Source organism: Aulostomus chinensis, chromosome 13, assembly GCF_037954235.1.
Source record: "Aulostomus chinensis isolate RoL2024-O1b breed Wild chromosome 13, RoL_Achi_v1.0, whole genome shotgun sequence".
NCBI lineage: Eukaryota > Metazoa > Chordata > Actinopteri > Syngnathiformes > Aulostomidae > Aulostomus > Aulostomus chinensis.
Genome location: NC_141332.1, coordinates 8,431,020 through 8,449,886, shown reverse-complemented (window position 1 = coordinate 8,449,886; position 18,867 = coordinate 8,431,020). Strand labels below are relative to the sequence as shown.

The following is an 18,867-nucleotide window of genomic DNA, read 5'->3' as shown; positions in this document are numbered from 1 at the left end:
GTAGTGGTAGTAGAAACAGAAATCAATTTCCACATAAGAATACGGAAAACTATAATAATAAATTAAAATCATTTCAGTCAGCAGGTCAGTCATCCAATCATCACCCTCCATCCATGTTACATTGGACTTTTTTAATAAACACAAGTAGAAACAAGTCAGTGAAAAGAAAACCTTTGGTTCATTGTCTTCTCTAACCTAATGTTACGGCTTGGTTATGTTTGGTCACGTATGGTGACATTATCTTTTCATAATTATTTTCAGCAGCAAGCTGAGGTACCTTTTGCAGCTTGCTCTTATTTCTATCCCAATGTTAGAAGTTGTTGCTGTGTTAATATTTGCACTTAGATCTGGGCTGATGTTATCTTTTCATGTTCCTTCTCAGTTTTTGGTGTTTGTTGTATGTTCTAAGCAAACATTACCTTTTGGTGTTGGTTCTTTCTGGTTCTACTCCTCAAAAGCCAGTATAACTGAATTTGCATTGGACTTTATCGTTGGAGTAATTGAAGTGCCCCCCCCCCCCCTTGACAAAATCTGGAAAATCAGAGGACTTCATTGAACCTTGTTTTAGATAGAAGCTAAAGGTCTAAGATATTCAATTTGCATTCATTTAATTCATTTAGTTTATATCTGACAAAGATGCAAAAAAATAAAGGTTTGACGACTGTTTCAAGTTTTATTAGATTTAGCCTTAGACTTAGACTGAGGCTTAGACTTAGACTTAGACACAGACTTCTCTTCACTGATCCCTTTGGGATGGCTCCCTCAAGGGAATTAAATTTCCAGTAGCAAAAAGAAAGTAAATACTCTTACAAAATAAAGGAGATGGACAATAGACTCTTAAGTAAACAACACTAAATGATAAAATTTTAACTAAACATATAAAAATAAGATTCAGGTAACATGAAATCCGATAAAAACAAAATCTAAAGAACTATTGCAGAAAAGTGTCCAGATTATTGTTCCTACTGTCCTCTTACTCTGTATTTCCTCTCCCCCTGAAGTGAGGACTTCTAGAGCCTGATGGCATGAGGAACAAAGGAGTTCTTAAGTCTGTTTGTCCTACATTTGGGGAGGAACAGCCTTCCACTGAACAGGCTCTTCTGGTTGCTGATGACGGAGAGCTACTGGAGAGGCAGCCGTCTTCCACAGTGCCAGTTAAGTAGTCTTATGGGGTTATATACTAAAAGGTTAAAATGGAGTGGGGGCAGCACAGCATGGCTTGGAGGTAGAGTGGCCATGTAGCAACTGAAGGGTCGCTGGTTTGATCGTCACTTCCCCGGTGACCACATCAAAGTATCCTTGAAAGAGTTACTGAATCCCTCATTGCTCCTGATGGCCCTGCAACTGACTGCTGACCCATCCAGGGTGTGAACTGCCTCTTGCTCAGTGTCAGCCCCACCCTGTGACCCTTAACAGATAAGTGGTATTGAAAATGGATAGATGGATGGAAGTTTAAATGAGTTATCAGGAAAGAAACACTGTGGAGTAACAGGCATTCATTATTTGTATGAAACAGAAAGTCTAAAGCCGCAGTGTAATGCAGAAAGTGTCTGTAAATGTAAAGGACAAGCTCAGTGTAAGCATGCCAGACAAAAAAAAAGAGTTCGGAATGAATGAGGGAATGAAATGTGATTGGGTTGGAGGAGGCAGATGGTAAGCTTGCTGTATTATTACCTACCAAACCCAAAAACAGCTGTTCATTTTTAAAGGTCACCCGACACACATCAGTGCCCCCCCCCCCCCATTCAAATGTACCATCTATGTCCATGCCCCCCCCCCCCCCCCCATCTCATTCTACTTTGATCCTGCACCAAAGTCAGGACACGCAGACACAGCTGGTTCACTTATGACTTATTCACCTTCAACTTCCTCTTTGGCAGCTGTCATAAAGAAGCAGAATTTAATCAGGCACATAAAGACAGTATTGTTTATCCGGCCAGTTATATATCACTCCTCAATGCGGCCATCACGGCCATGTCACACCCTGTCAGTTTGAATTGTAAGACTTTTTGACATTTTTCAAATTTTATACTTTATTTCTTAATCATTTTTGAAAAGAAATAAAGCAAAGCAACAAATAGAAAACTGATACACCTATCTACTTTAACAATGATGGTGCTGTAATACTGCTTGATTCTGTCCAGCTAGTATTTACATGTGTGCTCCAGGGTCCCAACATACAATATAGTGAGGGCGGTCATCTTCTTTCTGTCGGACCAGATGGTTCTCTTACTTGCTGGAATGCAGCGCACGGCCAACAAGCATGAAGACCAACCCAGACACAAGCTCCAGAGGCACGCCGGCTGCTGCCACCATGAACGACAGGCCGTAGAGCACAGAAACCTTCACATTTGGACAGGCCTCGCCTCTCTCCTGTAGTATATAGCGCTTCACGTCCACAATCTCCATCCACAAGACAAAGAGCAGCAGTACAGACAGGAACAAGAAGGCTGTAGAGAGATAGGAAGAGCATCTATCGTTACACCAAAGGAATGTTTCCTGCCCATCTCTGCAGTTACCAGGACAGCAATGTTTACATCTGCAGTTGTTATAGCAACAGTGGGGCAGGGACACATCTACTGCTGTGTTTGTCATGTGACAGATATGAATAGCTGGCAGCAGCAGTGCTCATGTGTTCATCTATTCCCCAACTGCCATATTTCCTTCTACAGACACTTACACTATGCAACCCACATATGCATGTAGATTAGAATATTTTACCAGCGATGATGAAGAGGGCCCCACCCAGCTTGTAAAGTTTATGGCTGATGCAGGGGACCCCGCAGATCAAAAGCAAGCCCCCAGTCAGAGCCGAGACCAGACCAAGGATTATCAGCATAGTCCAGAACCCACGAAACACTGCAAGTCATATAAACAAGCCACCATCATAACTCTAAACCTAGGAAAAACAGTGGGAAAAGCTCTGCCTAAAGGTTTTAAAATGTCTGCCTGGCAGTAGAAAAACAAAAATATGAAACTTTTTTTCTGTCCATGAGCAGTGACTCCTTACAAACATAAAACACAGTCCAAAATATCCCACAGGTTTGGGTTGTGATCTGGTGACATATTTTACACTTTTTTTCTGAAAAATGAGCCAAATCAATCATTACCCTTGTTAAAAACAACCTAGGCTGTTCATCTGCCACCTTCACATCCATCAAATAGCTTAGCATAAAGACTGGGAACAGAGAAAACAGCTAACCTACATCCAAAGGTTTTAAAACATGTACCATGACAAAATGTTTTCAGATCATTTTATCCTACCTTTCAAAAGAAGATTCTGGAAGCAAATTCAACTTTTGCATATAATATTCGTAGAAAATTTTAGAACAAAGCATTCTTAGCGAAGTGGTGAAATCTTAAAAACAAACTCAAAATGTCCCTCAAGTTTGGGTTGTACAATGACTTATTAGGGACACATTTAGACAATAAAATGCAGAAATTTCACAAACTTTAATAAAAATAAAAATAAATAAAATTACAACTTTATTCTCAAAATATTATGGCTATTTTCTTGTAAAATAACATCATTATTCTTGAAATTTATTGTTTTTCCCTCAATGTGGCCCTAATACTTCCTTGTAGAGTTTAGATCTGGTGGCACATTATTTTCATAAAACCACCCAACCCTGACACCAATAGTGACATAATTTACAGTGATTATGCTTGAGTTTTTTTGTATGTACATCACCTGCTGCAGCATCGTAACTGGGATGGGGAACTGGTCCTACAGCAACTGGTAGAGGAAACAGGTAGCCATGAACGCACACCTTTGATTCTGGCTGGTTTGCTACAGGGAAAAGACAATTGAAAGTAGAGAGTAAAACAAAAAACATGAAATCATGACTGCAAAAGTTATAGAAAGGACCAAAATACCCTATAAATAGAAAAGAAAGGACATATTCATACTCTCGTCTCTGTCATTCATCCAAATTATTTCTAATGATAATGACTTTCTGTCAAGGAGACCTTGCCACTGAGCAGGAAACACACAACTTGACAAGCCTCTATCTAAATGTTATTGTAGCCTTAAAAGGCCTCATGCGTGTTCACATACTGAAGAGAGTGGCCAGGACTGGATGCGCTGCAGGCTCCACCTGAAACACGCAGCGCCAGAAAAAGCCCTCATGGTGGAGGACAAGAGTTGAAGGAAATTCACTGACCATCGCTGTGACCTGGATCTTAAGAAAATAAAAAGACCAATCGTCAGTTGACAAGTAAAGAGATAGACACTCATTCACCTGACCACGATGTCTGTCAGCCCTCATCAACACATGGCCCTGCAGCTGCTCAGAACGGCTCAGTACCTACTTTAATGGTGCCAAGGCATTCAATATGGTTCCGATTATGACCTGCTGCTCTGTGAGCTTTTGGAGGAGAACTTATGAAACTTGCATGAATGTTGCGCTCCACTGAATGTCAAAAATAAGATTGATGGTGCTAAATAGCACTGAAAATGAATGACTTTATTGTGTCAAGAAGTTTGGAAAGAATTAGCTCTTATAAATACTGTATAGAGATTATTATGCACTGAGAGAATTTTTGCAAAGAAGGATTAGTTAAATTGAACGACTCCACAACTGAACAGTATGAGGTTCTTTTATTAAGTCATCATTGAAATTTAACAGCATCACACCACCAACCATTTTTAGCCATACTTGTAGTCTGCCGTTCTGGTCTGTCCACCACTTTCCACATTAGAATATTTTTAACAACTACAGGATGGATGGTCTTGATATTTTGAACAAACAGCTATGATGTCTGATCCGAGTGCCTGATTCAGAGTTTTCACCTATCCCATGGTCATACTCATGAAGCCCCTATACAATGTAGGCATCATGATTTTCATAACAATGACGTGTAAGTCATGTGCCATCTCAATGCTATTTATTTCCAGCCCACTGTAATGAAGAGTAGAACAAATGGGAGGAAAACTGCTAAATCTGGCAATGCTGTGGCTTGTGGATTTGAAAAAGGCAGTTAACTTCTCAATTTCCGGTAAAAGTCAGAAAAGAAATTGGTGAGGTCATCATTATTAAATGTGGTATTATAGGCATGACTTGAAAGGTGCTCAAACATGTCTCGCTGTAAATGAGTGTTTCAGCATAAACCTCCTGTTTGTTGGTACCAACCACCCAGCAAACCTTCTCCTGGTGCAGTGACAAAGCCCTTCTTGTTGAACCAAGTTACTTGTGTTTCCATCATGACAATGGCATGTTTCCATGATACTGCTACCGAATTTTAACACATACTATTAATATTCAAGGAGGTGTATGCACTGTCTTGTTGGATGCCCAAAAATATGTTAGAATTTTGGAGCTTTTACACTCTCATCTTGACCAAATTATATTTTCCTTAATTGTCATATACTCCTGGACTATCATTTAAATCTCTATTAGGTTAAGCTTGCTTTTTATTTAGCAAATAAAAAAAAACACTTAACTAAAATGAGGAACATGGTAAACATGTACTTCCTCAACACGGTGTCATTATTTTTGAGTAAGCTGGCATTCCAAAGTTAATAATTAGCTAAGGGCACCATTTTGCCAAAGCACAGCCTCACAGAGTCTAGGTAAAACCTGCCTAGGTAGGGGCCCAGGGGGGCAAGTCTGCCCTGGTATAAGGTCTGATTTGGCCTTCCAGACGTGAAATATATGAATACATTAATATATAAATAATCATAATCATAAATTCAAAATGCACACCACTGTTTATGTTCTTTAAATACATAGGATCCCTGTAATTCCTTTTTTGTGAATAATTTTATTAGGTTGCTTAGAGGCACTTCTGGCACAAATGAAAACCCAAAAAAGAGGCAGAGTCAGTGGGACACAAACTTCTGATGGCATTTCAACAACATAATATGTGTCTTTAGCTCACGGCCAGCCACTGAGTTGTGGAAGTTGTGAATTTGGGCCAAACAAGGGAAAGTATTTTGTTGTTGAGGGAATGCTAGGGTACAGTGTTTCTGAAGTTTGGCCTGTAATAAAGTGACTAAAGTCTGACCTAAATATAAAAATGTGATTTTGGTCTGCCCCACATTTATGACAGTGCAAACATCAAAGATATCAGGGCATCTTTTAACATCCTGGTGTGCCTACAACTGTCAGCAGAGCATCTTTGGTTACATACTGGTGTTTTTGTGGGTATCACATGAGGTTTCAAGGATCTAAATGAATACCATTCTGTCTCCTTGTCTATACGTCAGTTTAACAATTGTGGCAGCAAGTTACATGGTTTACAGCATTGTTGTGTGCAAACATAAACAAAAATGTGCGTCCATGTCCTACCTCAGTCCCATTGGTATCTTCCTCCCCTGCCTGTGTTGCTTGTGTTGGCCATGTATAAGGTCCACAGTTGTCACTGGCCACCAGCCAGTAGTCTGTTCCAAAGGCCAGAAAGAAACACAGGGTCCCTAATACCCCAAATATCCCCCCAGCCAAGGCTGCAGCTCCCACCCTCATAACTCCAGCCTAAAACCTCCTTCAGTGCGTCCTTCTCAGCTGTGTAATATTCGTCTCCTCTGCTCCTTGCTTGGGTCCACTCCTCAGCCTCCTGGACAACCCAAAATCTAAAGAAAACACCCTGGCTATCCCAGCCACTCCCTGGCATGCTGGTGGGGGGAATGAAGCTACAGTAACCAAGGAGGTCAGCTGGGAGTACCAGAGTTATTTTTGGAAGCAGTCTGTCTGTCCTCGTCAAATTACCATTGGTGTGCTGTGCATTTGTAAAGGCAACAAGGATGGTGTGTTTGTTCATAACATGGGCAGTGAGTCTACAAACATTCATGACGGCAAGGTATTTCTCAGCTAGGTGTCATTCTTGGAGTGCCACTTTGAAAATGAATTAGACTGGAGATGCAAATGACCTTTGAACCTCAAAGTGTCTAAATAGCTGAGACAAGGAATGATTTACCGTGGCACACGCTCAATGAGATTAGAACCATTTTATTTGAAAGAAAAACCGCATCAACACAGTTTTAAACCTCACACAGCTTGAAGGCTAAAATAATCACTTCATGTTTGAAATGACTGAACACACCAAGTTGATTCCTTCCTTGTCACTATCTTCATTGCTGTATCTCATTTTCCAAAACAAAGTTGAGTTGCTTCTTTGGAGCTCGGTCGGCAGATGCTTGGTTATTTGAGCACATCTGGTCTCCACCAGCTGAAGAAGCCTTAAGATCCACTGACACAGTCTGAGCTATGGGTACTGGGGAGTCCTGGAACGTGGGCCTCGGGCTTGTGGAGCACACTAATAAAACAGAAGGGGTAGCAGTGAGCTCAGGATGCACAAAGAGTGAGTGGGTCAAAGGTCAGGAGAGAGAGAAAGACAAGGCCTTCACTAAGATTGATCAGACTTCAGGAGAATTTAATTGTGGAAGCCAGGCTGGAACAGTTGATAAGCAGAAGTATTTTCTTGACACATTAAAAAAAACAATCTTTCTGATGTCCTGTATTCTGTATTTTTCTTTGAATATAAAACAAAACTTTACCTGTGTGAGACCTGCTGAGTCCTGTTCTCACTCTGGATGATCCACTGAACTCTCCATCCACCCCCTGTGTTAATTGAAATAAATCATTGTCTACATGCAAGCTTCGTTCCAGTGAATGTTTAGTTAAATTATTGTTTTGCTTCACTCAGTAGTTTTCAGCAAAATTCCACCCATCCACTTTCATCAACTGCTTGCATGACCGTACTGCACATATATTGCTGTGTTGAACATTAGGAGTTAACAAACCATAAAGAATATTTATAAGTAGTATGGTTTTCTTCAAGTGTGGGGGTGGTGCATTTTAGATGGTACTTTATTTCTTAAATGTCTTTATTTTTTCTAAGAAATATTTTTCAGATGCAGTTTAACTGCTTCCAAATTTACAGTTAATGATCAAAATAATTGTAATTAAACTTTTACATTTAACAATTAAAACCAATTTGGGAATGACAGGCAGGTTGGATACTACACATTATTTTGCACTGAATACATTCACATACAATATATACACACTATACATATACTTACATACATATAATTAATGCTTACATATGTTTCCACACACTGATTTATATATGTGTTTATTAACACTCAAGAATGTGTTTTAATTACAGAGCTTGTTCTTATGTTAAGAGTTTTAAATAAATACCTATCAACACAAAAAATGTAATTATCTCACACCATTTGTTGAATATCCATCAGTCAGAAGAAAGAGTCCAATGAGAATTGAAGTCATGTTACCTGCGGCCAGTGTGTGATTGTGTTATGTGTATATCTCTCTCCAATACTCTGATGACAGTGTAGAGGCTTCCTTATTCTCCCTGCATTGGCATCCTGGTGGAGCGTGTGTCTGCTATAGGCTGGCGTCTGCTAGAATCACAATATTGGAGGAAAATTAAGCAGAAGTGCAGCAAACTTTACAAGGAAAACACGTTTTGTGTGGATAGATTGCTGTGAATTTACTTTGTTGTTGAAGTTATGCAGGTTTCTTGAAAGGATACGCCGGATGCTGTCCATCTCCTCTGGGAGGAGAGGGCGGCTATGGGAACGGGGGTCCACACTAAAAAGGGGTGTGGTGAATATTCACATTCAGCTATAAACTGTAATGTTTGACATCGTAAATATTGAAACTAAACTTTGACAGAGTAAGCTGTAATTCATAGATCACAGTAACCTCTGGGGATTTTTTAAAGGAAGCCTCAAGGACACTGAACCCCTTCATAAGGAGAAAATTATTCCTCACAGTGGTGGAGTCTCTTCGTCTCCCCTTGTCTCCCTCCTCTCTAACTCCTGGTACACTCGAAGAATGCTGGAGCGAGCCTGATGATCCTCTCGTATCAGGAACCGGCGAAGGTACTTCTTGTTGAACTGTTCAAACCTCACAAATAACCGCACACACGAAAGTGACTGCAAACACTATTTGTCATCCATACAAGAAATTACCAGGCTTGTGTCGCCATCTCCTGGTGAGTGCAGAAGCAATATATTTACACAAATATGACACAAACTTGTCTTTCCAGTAGTGTTGTCCCCAGTAGCCAACCACATCCTCAATCCCTGCCAGGAGGTGATCGATAAGCTGAGAGGAGACAGCAATATCAACAGTACATTATTAATGGCATGAAATGAGTTTTTCTTTTTTCACGTCTTACAATATGTGTGGAACATGAAATGTGTTTTTGTGCATTTTCACTCATGAGTCCCTAAAGCAGAAGATGTTCTCATGCCCAAGAATTGTTTATAATACATTTATTACTTGCTGTGACGTCAATAACAATAATCTCATAATCAATGCAAAATGATAATCCAGAACTGCTATGGTGTTCAGGAAGATTTGAAGAGACATGATCTACAGGACGAAAAAAAATCTAGAGTTACAATGCATATCTTTTATGCCTGTACTGGACAGATATAATGCAATTACACACACACACACACACACACACACACACACACACACACACACACACACACACACACACACAACTTTAACCACTTTTCTTTTGTTTTAGTCTACCTCATAAGATATGTATTTATCCCTTTTCTTTCTCCAAAAACATTGTACAATATACTTGAAACATTTGGATTTTGTTTACCATACCTTTTTTATTCTGTCTCGTCAGGTACTGATGTTGTTTTTAAAAGTGCTTTGTTTTTAAAATGGTTAGAATCCCCTCTCACCCTGCTATGGATCTCCTCACTGACAGTAGGTAAAGCTCTCTTCTTCCTCTTTACATCCAGTAGCTCTACCAGAGGCTTTATGGTCATCCCCTGGAAAAAAAAAAATTAAACCTGACCAAAAAAGACCAAAGTGCAACAAGAAAGAAAACATGCTATGATCGGCAAATACACAGTCTACCTGTACAAAGACAGTGAATAGGATGACTACAATGGTTGTTGTGATGAAAAGTCTTTTCTTTGGGAAGTCATCAATCAGGAAGACCAAGGAGAAACAGATTGCCCCCCTAAGGCCGCCGTAAGCAATGATGAACTGGTCGCGGAAAGTCACAGCATTCCTTCGCAACTTGTTCACCACCGCAGTCAGTAGCAGAACACCTACAGAGCAGCACTGAGATCTTGAATACTGTCTTGTGTTTTGTGTAAGAAATTTGCTTGATCAAAATGCAGGGAAGATTAAAGCTACCTGTGGCCCTCCAGACAAGGCAGAGCAGAAGCGTAGAGCAGACAAAGGGCCAGCTCCACATGTGCACGTCCTGTATGGTGGACACGCCCAGGAAGATGAAGATTAAGGTTTCACTCACACTGCTCCACATCCTCAGGAAGTACTGGATGCTGATGTTGCTGCGCTCAGACACATTAGCCTCTACATACTGCTTCATAGTCACGGCACAGGTGACAATGCTGCAGGAGGGAAGAGTAAGATGAAACGGAGCAGAATATGAAACTTTGAGCTGAAGCTGAAGCTCAGCAGCACTCACGCCATGATGCCAGACAGATGAAGCATCTCTGAGGTCAAGTAGGACAAGTAGGAGTAGAGGAATACAAAAAGTGGGGCGATGACTTGGGCTCTAGAGGTGAAACGCGAGGTGAGGGCTGCCACCAGTCCAAAAAAGAGTCCGACACAGAGGCCTCCAAGGCCCACCACCACCACTCGGCACCCACCCAGCAACACATCCAGTCCAGACACTGATGGCAGGCGGAGAAAGGACTCAAACAGCTTGTAAAGCACCTGTGAGGAAGATCAATGGTTATTATTTGGTTTTTCCAGTCTTTTTATAACTATTCACTCTCTCTCTCCTCACCACAGTGACAGCATCATTGAGCAAGGACTCTCCAAACACCAAAATGTGCAGCTGTTCATTCACGTGCATCTCCTGGAAGACAGACAGCACGGCCACAGGGTCGACAGCAGCGATCAGAGAGCCAAACAGCAGGCAGTGGAGCAGAGAGACATCGCCCAGGGAGCTTTGGGCGAGCAGGCACACACCATACAGAGACAGCCCAATACCCAGCACGTTCCACAGGGTTCCCAGCACCGCGTACCTGCAGCGACCGTATCTGGATGTCAACTTTAGAGGTTTCTGACCTCAGGGTTCACTTAGTAAACTTTGATTTTGATAGACGCACTAGAAAAATGTATAAACTGGACCTTGAGGTGTAGCTTGTATCAAAAGCTTTTATCAATCACAAAGAAAAGAACTTGTATTTAAATCAGTTTCTTGTGCTGATTTATTGGGAAATGTAAACTAACAAATGCATTAAAATGACAGTTTTGCTTATTCTTGTGTATGGACTTCAACTTTCATTTGTGAGGCAGACATATGAACAACTCTAAAAACGTGTTGGTTTCACGCTCAACACAAGCTGTTATAATGCACCAACCAGAGAATGGTACCCAGGTTCTCAAAGAACAGCCTCCCTGGCAGAAAGTAGCCTGCGTCCAGGACTATTGGTGGTAGAAGGAAGAGGAAGAAAGCATCAGCACTGAGTGTTGGGGGAGCGGAATGACGAACACCGTAAATTACCCCTCCCACCAGGAGGCCCACCATGATGAGGAGACAGCTCTCTGGGACCACAGCTGGGACACGACCAGACCAGTGGAAACCTAGCAGAAACCTGACTCAGTTAGTTTGACTGGATGGACAAAGGTGAAGGTACATTACATCCTCAGTGACTGGGTATCCATTCAGACTCTTCTTGTACAGTAATGCACTTAAAATGCTACTTCTTTGTATACACCCTTGTGTTCACACAGGCTGATATGAAATAAAAACCTATTCAAATGTGTGGCTGTTTTTAATATATTTGAGGAATTCGACTAAAAACTGGTCCCCAGTACATACTTCAGGGTCAAACATTTACAGTTTATCTCTTCTATTTACAGCTCTTCCATTTACTGTCAAAACTCACCCAGTTTGGCCAGTGATGCCAGCATGATCCACAGCACAATCTCAAAGGGAGCTTGCACATGGTGATAGTCTACACTGAAAACTCTCAGAGCCACAGGTACATCCACAGACAAACTACCATTGGTTCTGTTGAAGCCCAGTAACGGGGGGAGGTTGTGGGGCTGTGGGAGCTCCGCAGGGCGGATCAGGCCCAAACAACCCACCAGGTTGGCAGAGGACAGCAGTGAGAATATCCACAGAGCCACCATTCTGCTGCCATGCTGGGACAAACAGAGAGACAGAGAGACAGAGAGAATGGGACAGGGGTTATGGAGGTGGACCCACACACCCACACCCACACCCACACCCACACCCACACAAATCATGCATAAACTAATGTGCACAGGAATCCCTGAGCTAGCATTGACATCCAACCAGCAGTTCAGAGCCTACGGGATGTAACAGACTGACACACACACAAGTGCGCACACACACACACACACACACACAGACACACACACACAGAAACTCATCTTATGATTATTCATTTATCATTTTTCTCTCTGACTCTTTCCATTCCAGGCTTTCCTGATCAGACTAAGGCCTTTATTTTGAACTACATTGTTCTCATGTCAGTGCTTTTGCAGTGGCCAACTAAGAATAGTTTTTCAGTGATTTACAGAAGATTTATACTTCTCGAACGTTCTATGAAGAACACATTATTAGACGATGATACTGTACCTTTACATTCTCAGGTTTCCTGTGTTCCACTTGTTCAATGCTGTTGAACAGCTGTGTTAACCTAAGCAAGGTTCTAATCCTCAAGAATAACTGATGGGTTTGTGAGCGTGCAGGAAAGGGCTTTTATAGACAGATCGTGACAACAGTCCATGTTTTCCCTGACAGTTCTTAGGTGAAAGCTCTTAAAAGAAAAATAATGTTCAAAAGTAATATAACATTTTAGAATGTATATTGTCATGTTGTATATTTGAAAGGTCTCGTACTGATTTTTGATTTTAGATCATAATTTTCAAAATTCAGTTTTTTAAATGACACTTGATCTACACGTCTCCGAAGAACAATCTCTTTTGCTATTTTTGTTTGATTTTTGATCTCTGCGATTAACTAATTACAAATTCATCCATGTGACTGTATCACCAGATATCAAGCTGGTTCACGGTCCATAATGTATGTGTGACGTAAATCTTTCAATTTAGTTTGTTTTGCTTTTACGAACCAGGTTATCATATGATTTTTTTTATGCTTTTATACTGTGACAGCCATGGGCTAGAGACAGTCCATCTAACCATCCCACCCAAAACAATATCTTGAAAATGCCTTTGTGATTTTTTTTTCCTCTTTTAATTTGGCTCAAATGTCTCACTGATGAACTGTGAAGATGTTGGTGGGTCAGAGGTCCCTGTCACTGTTACAGGCAGCTAGGTGGTATTACATTTGTAATGGCTGTCCAGTTCCCGTTAACGTAATATTTTGTGAAAAACTTTGAGGAATATCTTCAAATTTAGTTCAAACAACCTCTGAGACTCAAGGATGTACTGAAAGATTTTCACATCGAAGTTTCATTCAACTGTGATGCAGTATTTCTAGATTTATTGTCTTGACTGACGGACTAAGTTCAACAATCACCCTGTAAGTGTTTATAGTAGCATATCCAAGACAAGGTGAACTTATTTAAGTAACTCTAGAATATATTACTACTTCAACACTAATAATAGTACCCAGGCTCAGGGCAGTATTACTGTCACAACTTTATTTGACAAAATGTATTTTTTGGTCATGATAAAAAAAAAAATACAAGTGCTGGAACCCCATTTCAACAGGGTAGCTCTACAAAACAAAGCCACAAGATTGTATTATGAAGCGGAGCAGATGGACATACAGCACATCCAGACAAAGCCAACCAGTAAACTGGACGCTTGGGCTCCCAGAGGTCTGGGACCCTGTGGATTTAGCCTGCAAATGTTCGTAAAATGACCTCCAACTGATTATACATGATACGGTAGTACTAAAATCTTCCAGCAGATGTCATATAAGATCAGTTGAAGTTTAGGCTGATCCTCTCATCAAACAGGTGAACAAAGACATTGTGTAAATACAGGTAAACAAAAGCGCCACTCCATAAACATTAGAGAGAGGCCGTTGGACTGCATTTACAAATGAGTGCTGTCTGCTTCGGATATCCGCAGCACAGGGGAGCTGAAGTTGGATGAGCAAAGAACTAAATTCTGGGTGCTGAGATAACAAATCTTGCCATTCTCCCCTCCTGATCTTTCCTCCATACTGGCCTCTAGTGAATCCAGCCCTTGCGGCTGGCTGCTGGGCTGTGGAGGAGGCACCAGGCCATGCAGTAGGCTGTTCCCCAGGTGGGAGTTACATCGAGCCAAGTTGTCAGTCAGATGCTGTAGGTATACCTCATCTAGCTGTTTGTCCAGAAGCCCATTCAGCAGTGAGTTTGACATGGGCTCTGGTCCCAGACTGGGCAGGTCCAGGTTGATGTTCACTCGAGATCCCATGACCAGATAACCCTGGTCGGAAGCTGAAAAAATAGGCTCAGCTTGGCACTCCTGCCAAGCTGGCTGATGTGGAACTTGAGAGGCCTTGAGTGGGTTGTGTGAGATGAGGCCTGAGTCTGCTACCTGAATGTCTGGATAATGCTCCAGGAGGCTGCAGTTGTCTAAGCTAAGTGTCAGGTCAGGATCCAGGGTGAGGACAGGTGAATTCCTAGGGATCGAGATGCCTAGGGCTCCTTGAGGCACAACTCCCAATCCATGGGAGTGGATGGGATCAGGGTCCTTCTGGTTTGGACCTGAATATAGAGAATTAAGATGTTTTGGTTTGTGCTAGTGGCAGTAAATCAATGTAAGATCATATCAGCCAGGAAAATCATATCTGTCAGTGGAAACCAAATGTGTCAGGTTTAAGACTTAACAGTTCTATCAATAGTTTGTATGGTATATCTGAACAGAATGGTGTTAATGATTATGCCCATTACCTTCTTCTGATGGGTCTGTCTGCTCCCCATTGTGAGAACGTGTCCGGACTTTGTTTCCTTTGGAGGCCGAAGCAAACTTTCGTTCCTCTCTGTAACGAAGCACTCGGAGAAAACCTTCACCCAGCATGACACACAATTATTCTGCTCTTCTTTTCTGACCCTTTTCCACCCCTGTTGCTTTGACTGTAAGCCTGAACTCCAATGGCAGTTCTGCTGATGTAATTATGGAGATCTACAAGCTTCTGTTTCACTTCTGCAAACACAGACGATGCCTCTCCACCCCCTCGCATACTTCCTTTATCTATAACAGAAACTCACAGAGCCTGCTGAGAAAGACAAAAACAGCAAATAAAAGTGCAACAAAAAAAATACCTGACTCCAAAATATTGTCTTCAAAGTAAAAAGGTAATTGTGCATAAAGTTGCCTTCCAGTGTCGGTTAATGGCTGCTGCTACTTTACATCTCATTTGCTACTTCTTCTTAGGAATCTAGTGAAATGATCATTGTTCCAGATCACCTAGTTAAGGCATTCATAAAGCACAGCAGGTTCAAACATACAGCAAATATGCAATCAATCTGTAAAGAGGGATTTTTCTAAGGAATTATAATTATTTCCCCAAAAAGTTCCAAGAATGATTAGGAAATTACTCCCGTTAAAAGTATATGAAGTGCACACTTCCTTTTTACACATACTTTCTGGACACTTGTGGTATTTTATCATGAGCTCTAGTCAGTAATAAGTTTGAAACATTTGAAAGTTATATTCTCTATACAAAGACAACTAAATAGGGCTATTTTTTAACTGTATTAATGCAGACTATTTTCGTTGTCAAATAGGAAACAATCCAAACACAATTAAAACAATGTTGCATGCAGCAATTTTTAAAAAAATAAATAAATACATTTATCAATTTTAGTAGTGATGTGATTCATTGAATTCATTTTTAAAAATGGCCTAAAAAGCAACAACACATTCTTGTAGCACTCTCTTCCTCTGGGATGTCTGGAATCCACAAGAGTGCACTCTTGCCACAGTTAGGAAGAGTGTCAGTGAAGCTAGAGGGTCCTCCAGGATGGACTTCTCAGCCACATCCTCCCTGTCCTGAACATCAGAAGGGTGGAGTTGGCCTTAGTGTCAGTCAGACTGATGCTCATGCTGTCCTTATCCACAATGATCCCAGCTCCAACAGGACAGCCTGGATGTCAGTGAACACACTCGCTAGCTAACAGGCTGTCAGTTTTATACTAATACTAATAATATGAAACATATAAATGTTTTCTGTGTGGAGTTTGCATGTTGAGAGTCCAAAAGACATGCAATTGGGGACTGGGCTAATTGGATACTCTAAATTGACCGTAGGTGTGAATGGTTGTCTCTATGTGTTGGCCCTGCGATGGACTGGCGACCTGTCCAGGGTGAACCCTGCCTCTTGTCCGAAGGCTGCTCGGATAGGCTCCAGCCCCCCCGCCACCCTTAACATGCATAAGCAGAAGACAATGGATGGATGTATATATATGTGTGTATATAGATGGAGAGAGAGAGTTAGAGAGACACAGAGAGAGAGAGAGAATATAATGGGAGCCTTCAGCTCTCAGGCTCCCCTCCTGTGGAACTGCCTCCCAGTTTTGGTCTGGGATGCAGACACCCTCTCTATGTTTAAGAGCAGACTTAATACCTTCCTTTTTGATCAGGCTTATAGTTGGGCTGCTTAGGCTGGCCCTTAGATATGCTGCTATAGGCTTAGACTGCCATGGGATCTCCCATGGTGCACTGGGCTTCTCTCTCCTCCTCTCTTTCCTCTCTGTCCTCCTATAGGTGTCATATATAAATCATACTCATACGTGTTACTAACTCGTCTTCTTCTCGAGAGCCTTTGGGCTCCCCGCATCCCAGATCCTGGGTGCTGCTGGAGGAGGCTACAGACCTGAAGAGGCTCAAGCTGCCACCTGCTCACGTCCCCATCTGTCCATCAGTCTCTTCCGTTTCTCTCCTTCTTTATCTCTGTCCCTCTCTTTCCTTCTGTTTATCTGTCTTTCTCCATTATCTGTCTTCTTCTGGTCAAAGCAGAAGGCCGTCTCCATTGAGCCTGGATCTGCTTGATGTTCCTGCTTGTTAAAAGGAAGGTTTTCGCCGCAGGTGTCGCAGGATGTACTTGCTCATGGAGAATTGTTGGGTGTAAATTCATTGAAGGAGTGTGGTACTAGACCTGCTCTACCTGTAAAGTGTCATGAGATAACTTTTGTTGTGATTTGGCGCTATATAAATAAAATTGACGACTTGACTTGACTAAGCCTTCCTTCTCTTCTCTCATTTCAAATACCAAACACATTAGCAAACAGTGTCCCTTTTCAATTGTGGACTTAAATTCAAACATTGTTAAAGAAAACTTGACAAATCATTCCGCTCAGACTGCATAACGTTTGGCTTCTTGACTCATCAGGCATCACCCTGGCCTCAAGCACAGCTGTAAGGAACCTGGGAGTTGATCAGGTAGAGGAGATCGTATCGCTCCTGTACTGGCCCCCTGTCAAATTCAGAAAAAAAATCAAAATTCTTCTTGTAACATGCAAAGCCCTCAACAAACAGGCACCTTTATTACTGACAGAGCTAATAGACCCCTACTCTCCAGCGAGAACCCTATGCTCCCAAGATGCAGGGTTACTTGTGGTCCCTCGAGTCTCTAAAAGTAGAATGGGGGCCAGAACCTTCAGCTGTCAGGCTCCTCTTTTCTGGAACCATCTTCTGGTTTTGGTTTGGAACGCAGACACCTTCTCTATGTTTCAGAGTCAACTGAAGACCTTCCTTTTTGATAAAGCTTATAATGAGGGCTGGCCTAGACTAGCCCTTAGATATGCTGGTATAGGCTTCAACTGTCTGGGGATCTCCCATGATGCACAGGGCCTCTCTTTCATCCTCTCTGTCCCCCTGCACTCATACGTGTTACTACTGCAACCCCTTTTGCGGAGCCTTTGTGCTTCCCCATTTCCCAGATCCCTGACTGCTGCAGCTGCTGGACAAGTCTACTGACCTGCAGAGGCTCAAGCTGCCACCCTTAGTATCAGTATTATTAGTACGAGTAGTATTTATGTCAGTATTCTCAGTACTGTACTAGCATTAACATCAGCATTCTGTTTGATAGCACATAATTGGTCATGTTATGTTGAAATTGACAGCTTCAGTAACCTGTAGATGTTATCATTGGCAGCTAGTTGTTGTTATGTTTTGCCCTCTTTATTCTTCCAGCTTGTTCATGTCCCCGTCTATCTATCATTTCCTCCTTCTTTATCTCTGTCCCACTCTTTCCTTCTGTATATCTGTCTTTCTCCATTATCTATCCCTGTCTCTGCCCTGCTCTCCTGCTCTCTTTCCCCCCAACCGGTCAAAGGAGAAGGCTGTTCCCATTGAGCCTGGATCTGCTTGACTTTCCTGCCTGTTAAAAGGAAGGTTTTCGTCGCCGCTGTTGCAGGATGTGCTGCTCATGGAGAATTGTTGGGTGTAAATTAATGGAAGGAGTGTGGTACTCGACCTGCTCTACCTGTAAAGTGTCATGAGATAACTTTTGTTGTTTGGTGCTCTACAAATAAAACTGATTTGACCTGACTATTAATAAAAGCCTTGTTTGTGGCAGCCATGATGACTGCTGGCAGCTTAACTTCAAGGTTACACACAGAAGGAGGCTCCATCATATCCAAAACACCAGGCCAATCAGGGGCTGATTCAAGTGTATACATGCCACAGTATGAGTCCCCAGCCACTTTATCAAGGTATGTTAGTTCAACTTGAAATGTACAATTTCAATCTGACTGACACGTCTATCTGTATTTTAAAAGTCCAGTCCTTGTCAGACTACAAAAAATAAACAGATTTTTTTTTTACTAACATCATGTTAATGTACTGTGTAACAACAGAGTATGCAATGGTGGAGCCTATGATGTACTCAAGTGACAACAGTTGTTTGTAACAACAGTCACTGCCAGAAGATGGAGAAAAAGAGCAAAACTATTCGCTT

At 41.7% G+C, this 18,867-nt stretch overlaps 2 protein-coding genes across 4 annotated transcripts; both read right to left on the bottom strand.

Moving 5' to 3' along the window:
* Positions 1 to 2,229: 2,229 nt before the first annotated feature.
* On the bottom strand, positions 2,230 to 6,464 carry LOC147250771 (transmembrane protein 182-like). 3 transcript variants are annotated; one of them, XM_086223025.1, is made up of 5 exons: positions 6,284 to 6,464; positions 4,058 to 4,183; positions 3,692 to 3,790; positions 2,722 to 2,859; positions 2,230 to 2,450 (listed from the first exon to the last, which is right to left on the bottom strand). In XM_086223025.1, the coding sequence occupies exons 1-5, from the start codon at positions 6,462 to 6,464 to the stop codon at positions 2,230 to 2,232; spliced, it is 765 nt and encodes a 254-aa protein (XP_086079151.1). The 3 variants fall into 3 exon arrangements, with proteins under 3 accessions (XP_086079151.1, XP_086079150.1, XP_086079152.1); XM_086223024.1 differs by having other exon boundaries at positions 4,058 to 4,181; positions 6,291 to 6,464; XM_086223026.1 differs by having other exon boundaries at positions 4,058 to 4,175; positions 6,291 to 6,464.
* Positions 6,465 to 7,040: 576 nt separating this feature from the next.
* Positions 7,041 to 15,546, bottom strand: LOC147250770 (sodium/hydrogen exchanger 2-like). Its single transcript, XM_086223023.1, has 15 exons — positions 14,858 to 15,546; positions 14,277 to 14,671; positions 11,867 to 12,125; positions 11,339 to 11,561; positions 10,759 to 10,999; positions 10,435 to 10,685; positions 10,140 to 10,357; positions 9,855 to 10,051; positions 9,677 to 9,766; positions 9,004 to 9,074; positions 8,739 to 8,873; positions 8,459 to 8,555; positions 8,237 to 8,365; positions 7,496 to 7,559; positions 7,041 to 7,254 (listed from the first exon to the last, which is right to left on the bottom strand). Exons 1-15 carry the CDS (start codon positions 14,982 to 14,984, stop codon positions 7,070 to 7,072), a joined length of 2,682 nt encoding a protein of 893 aa, XP_086079149.1. The 5' UTR covers positions 14,985 to 15,546; the 3' UTR covers positions 7,041 to 7,069.
* Between the last annotated feature and the right edge of the window lie 3,321 nt (positions 15,547 to 18,867).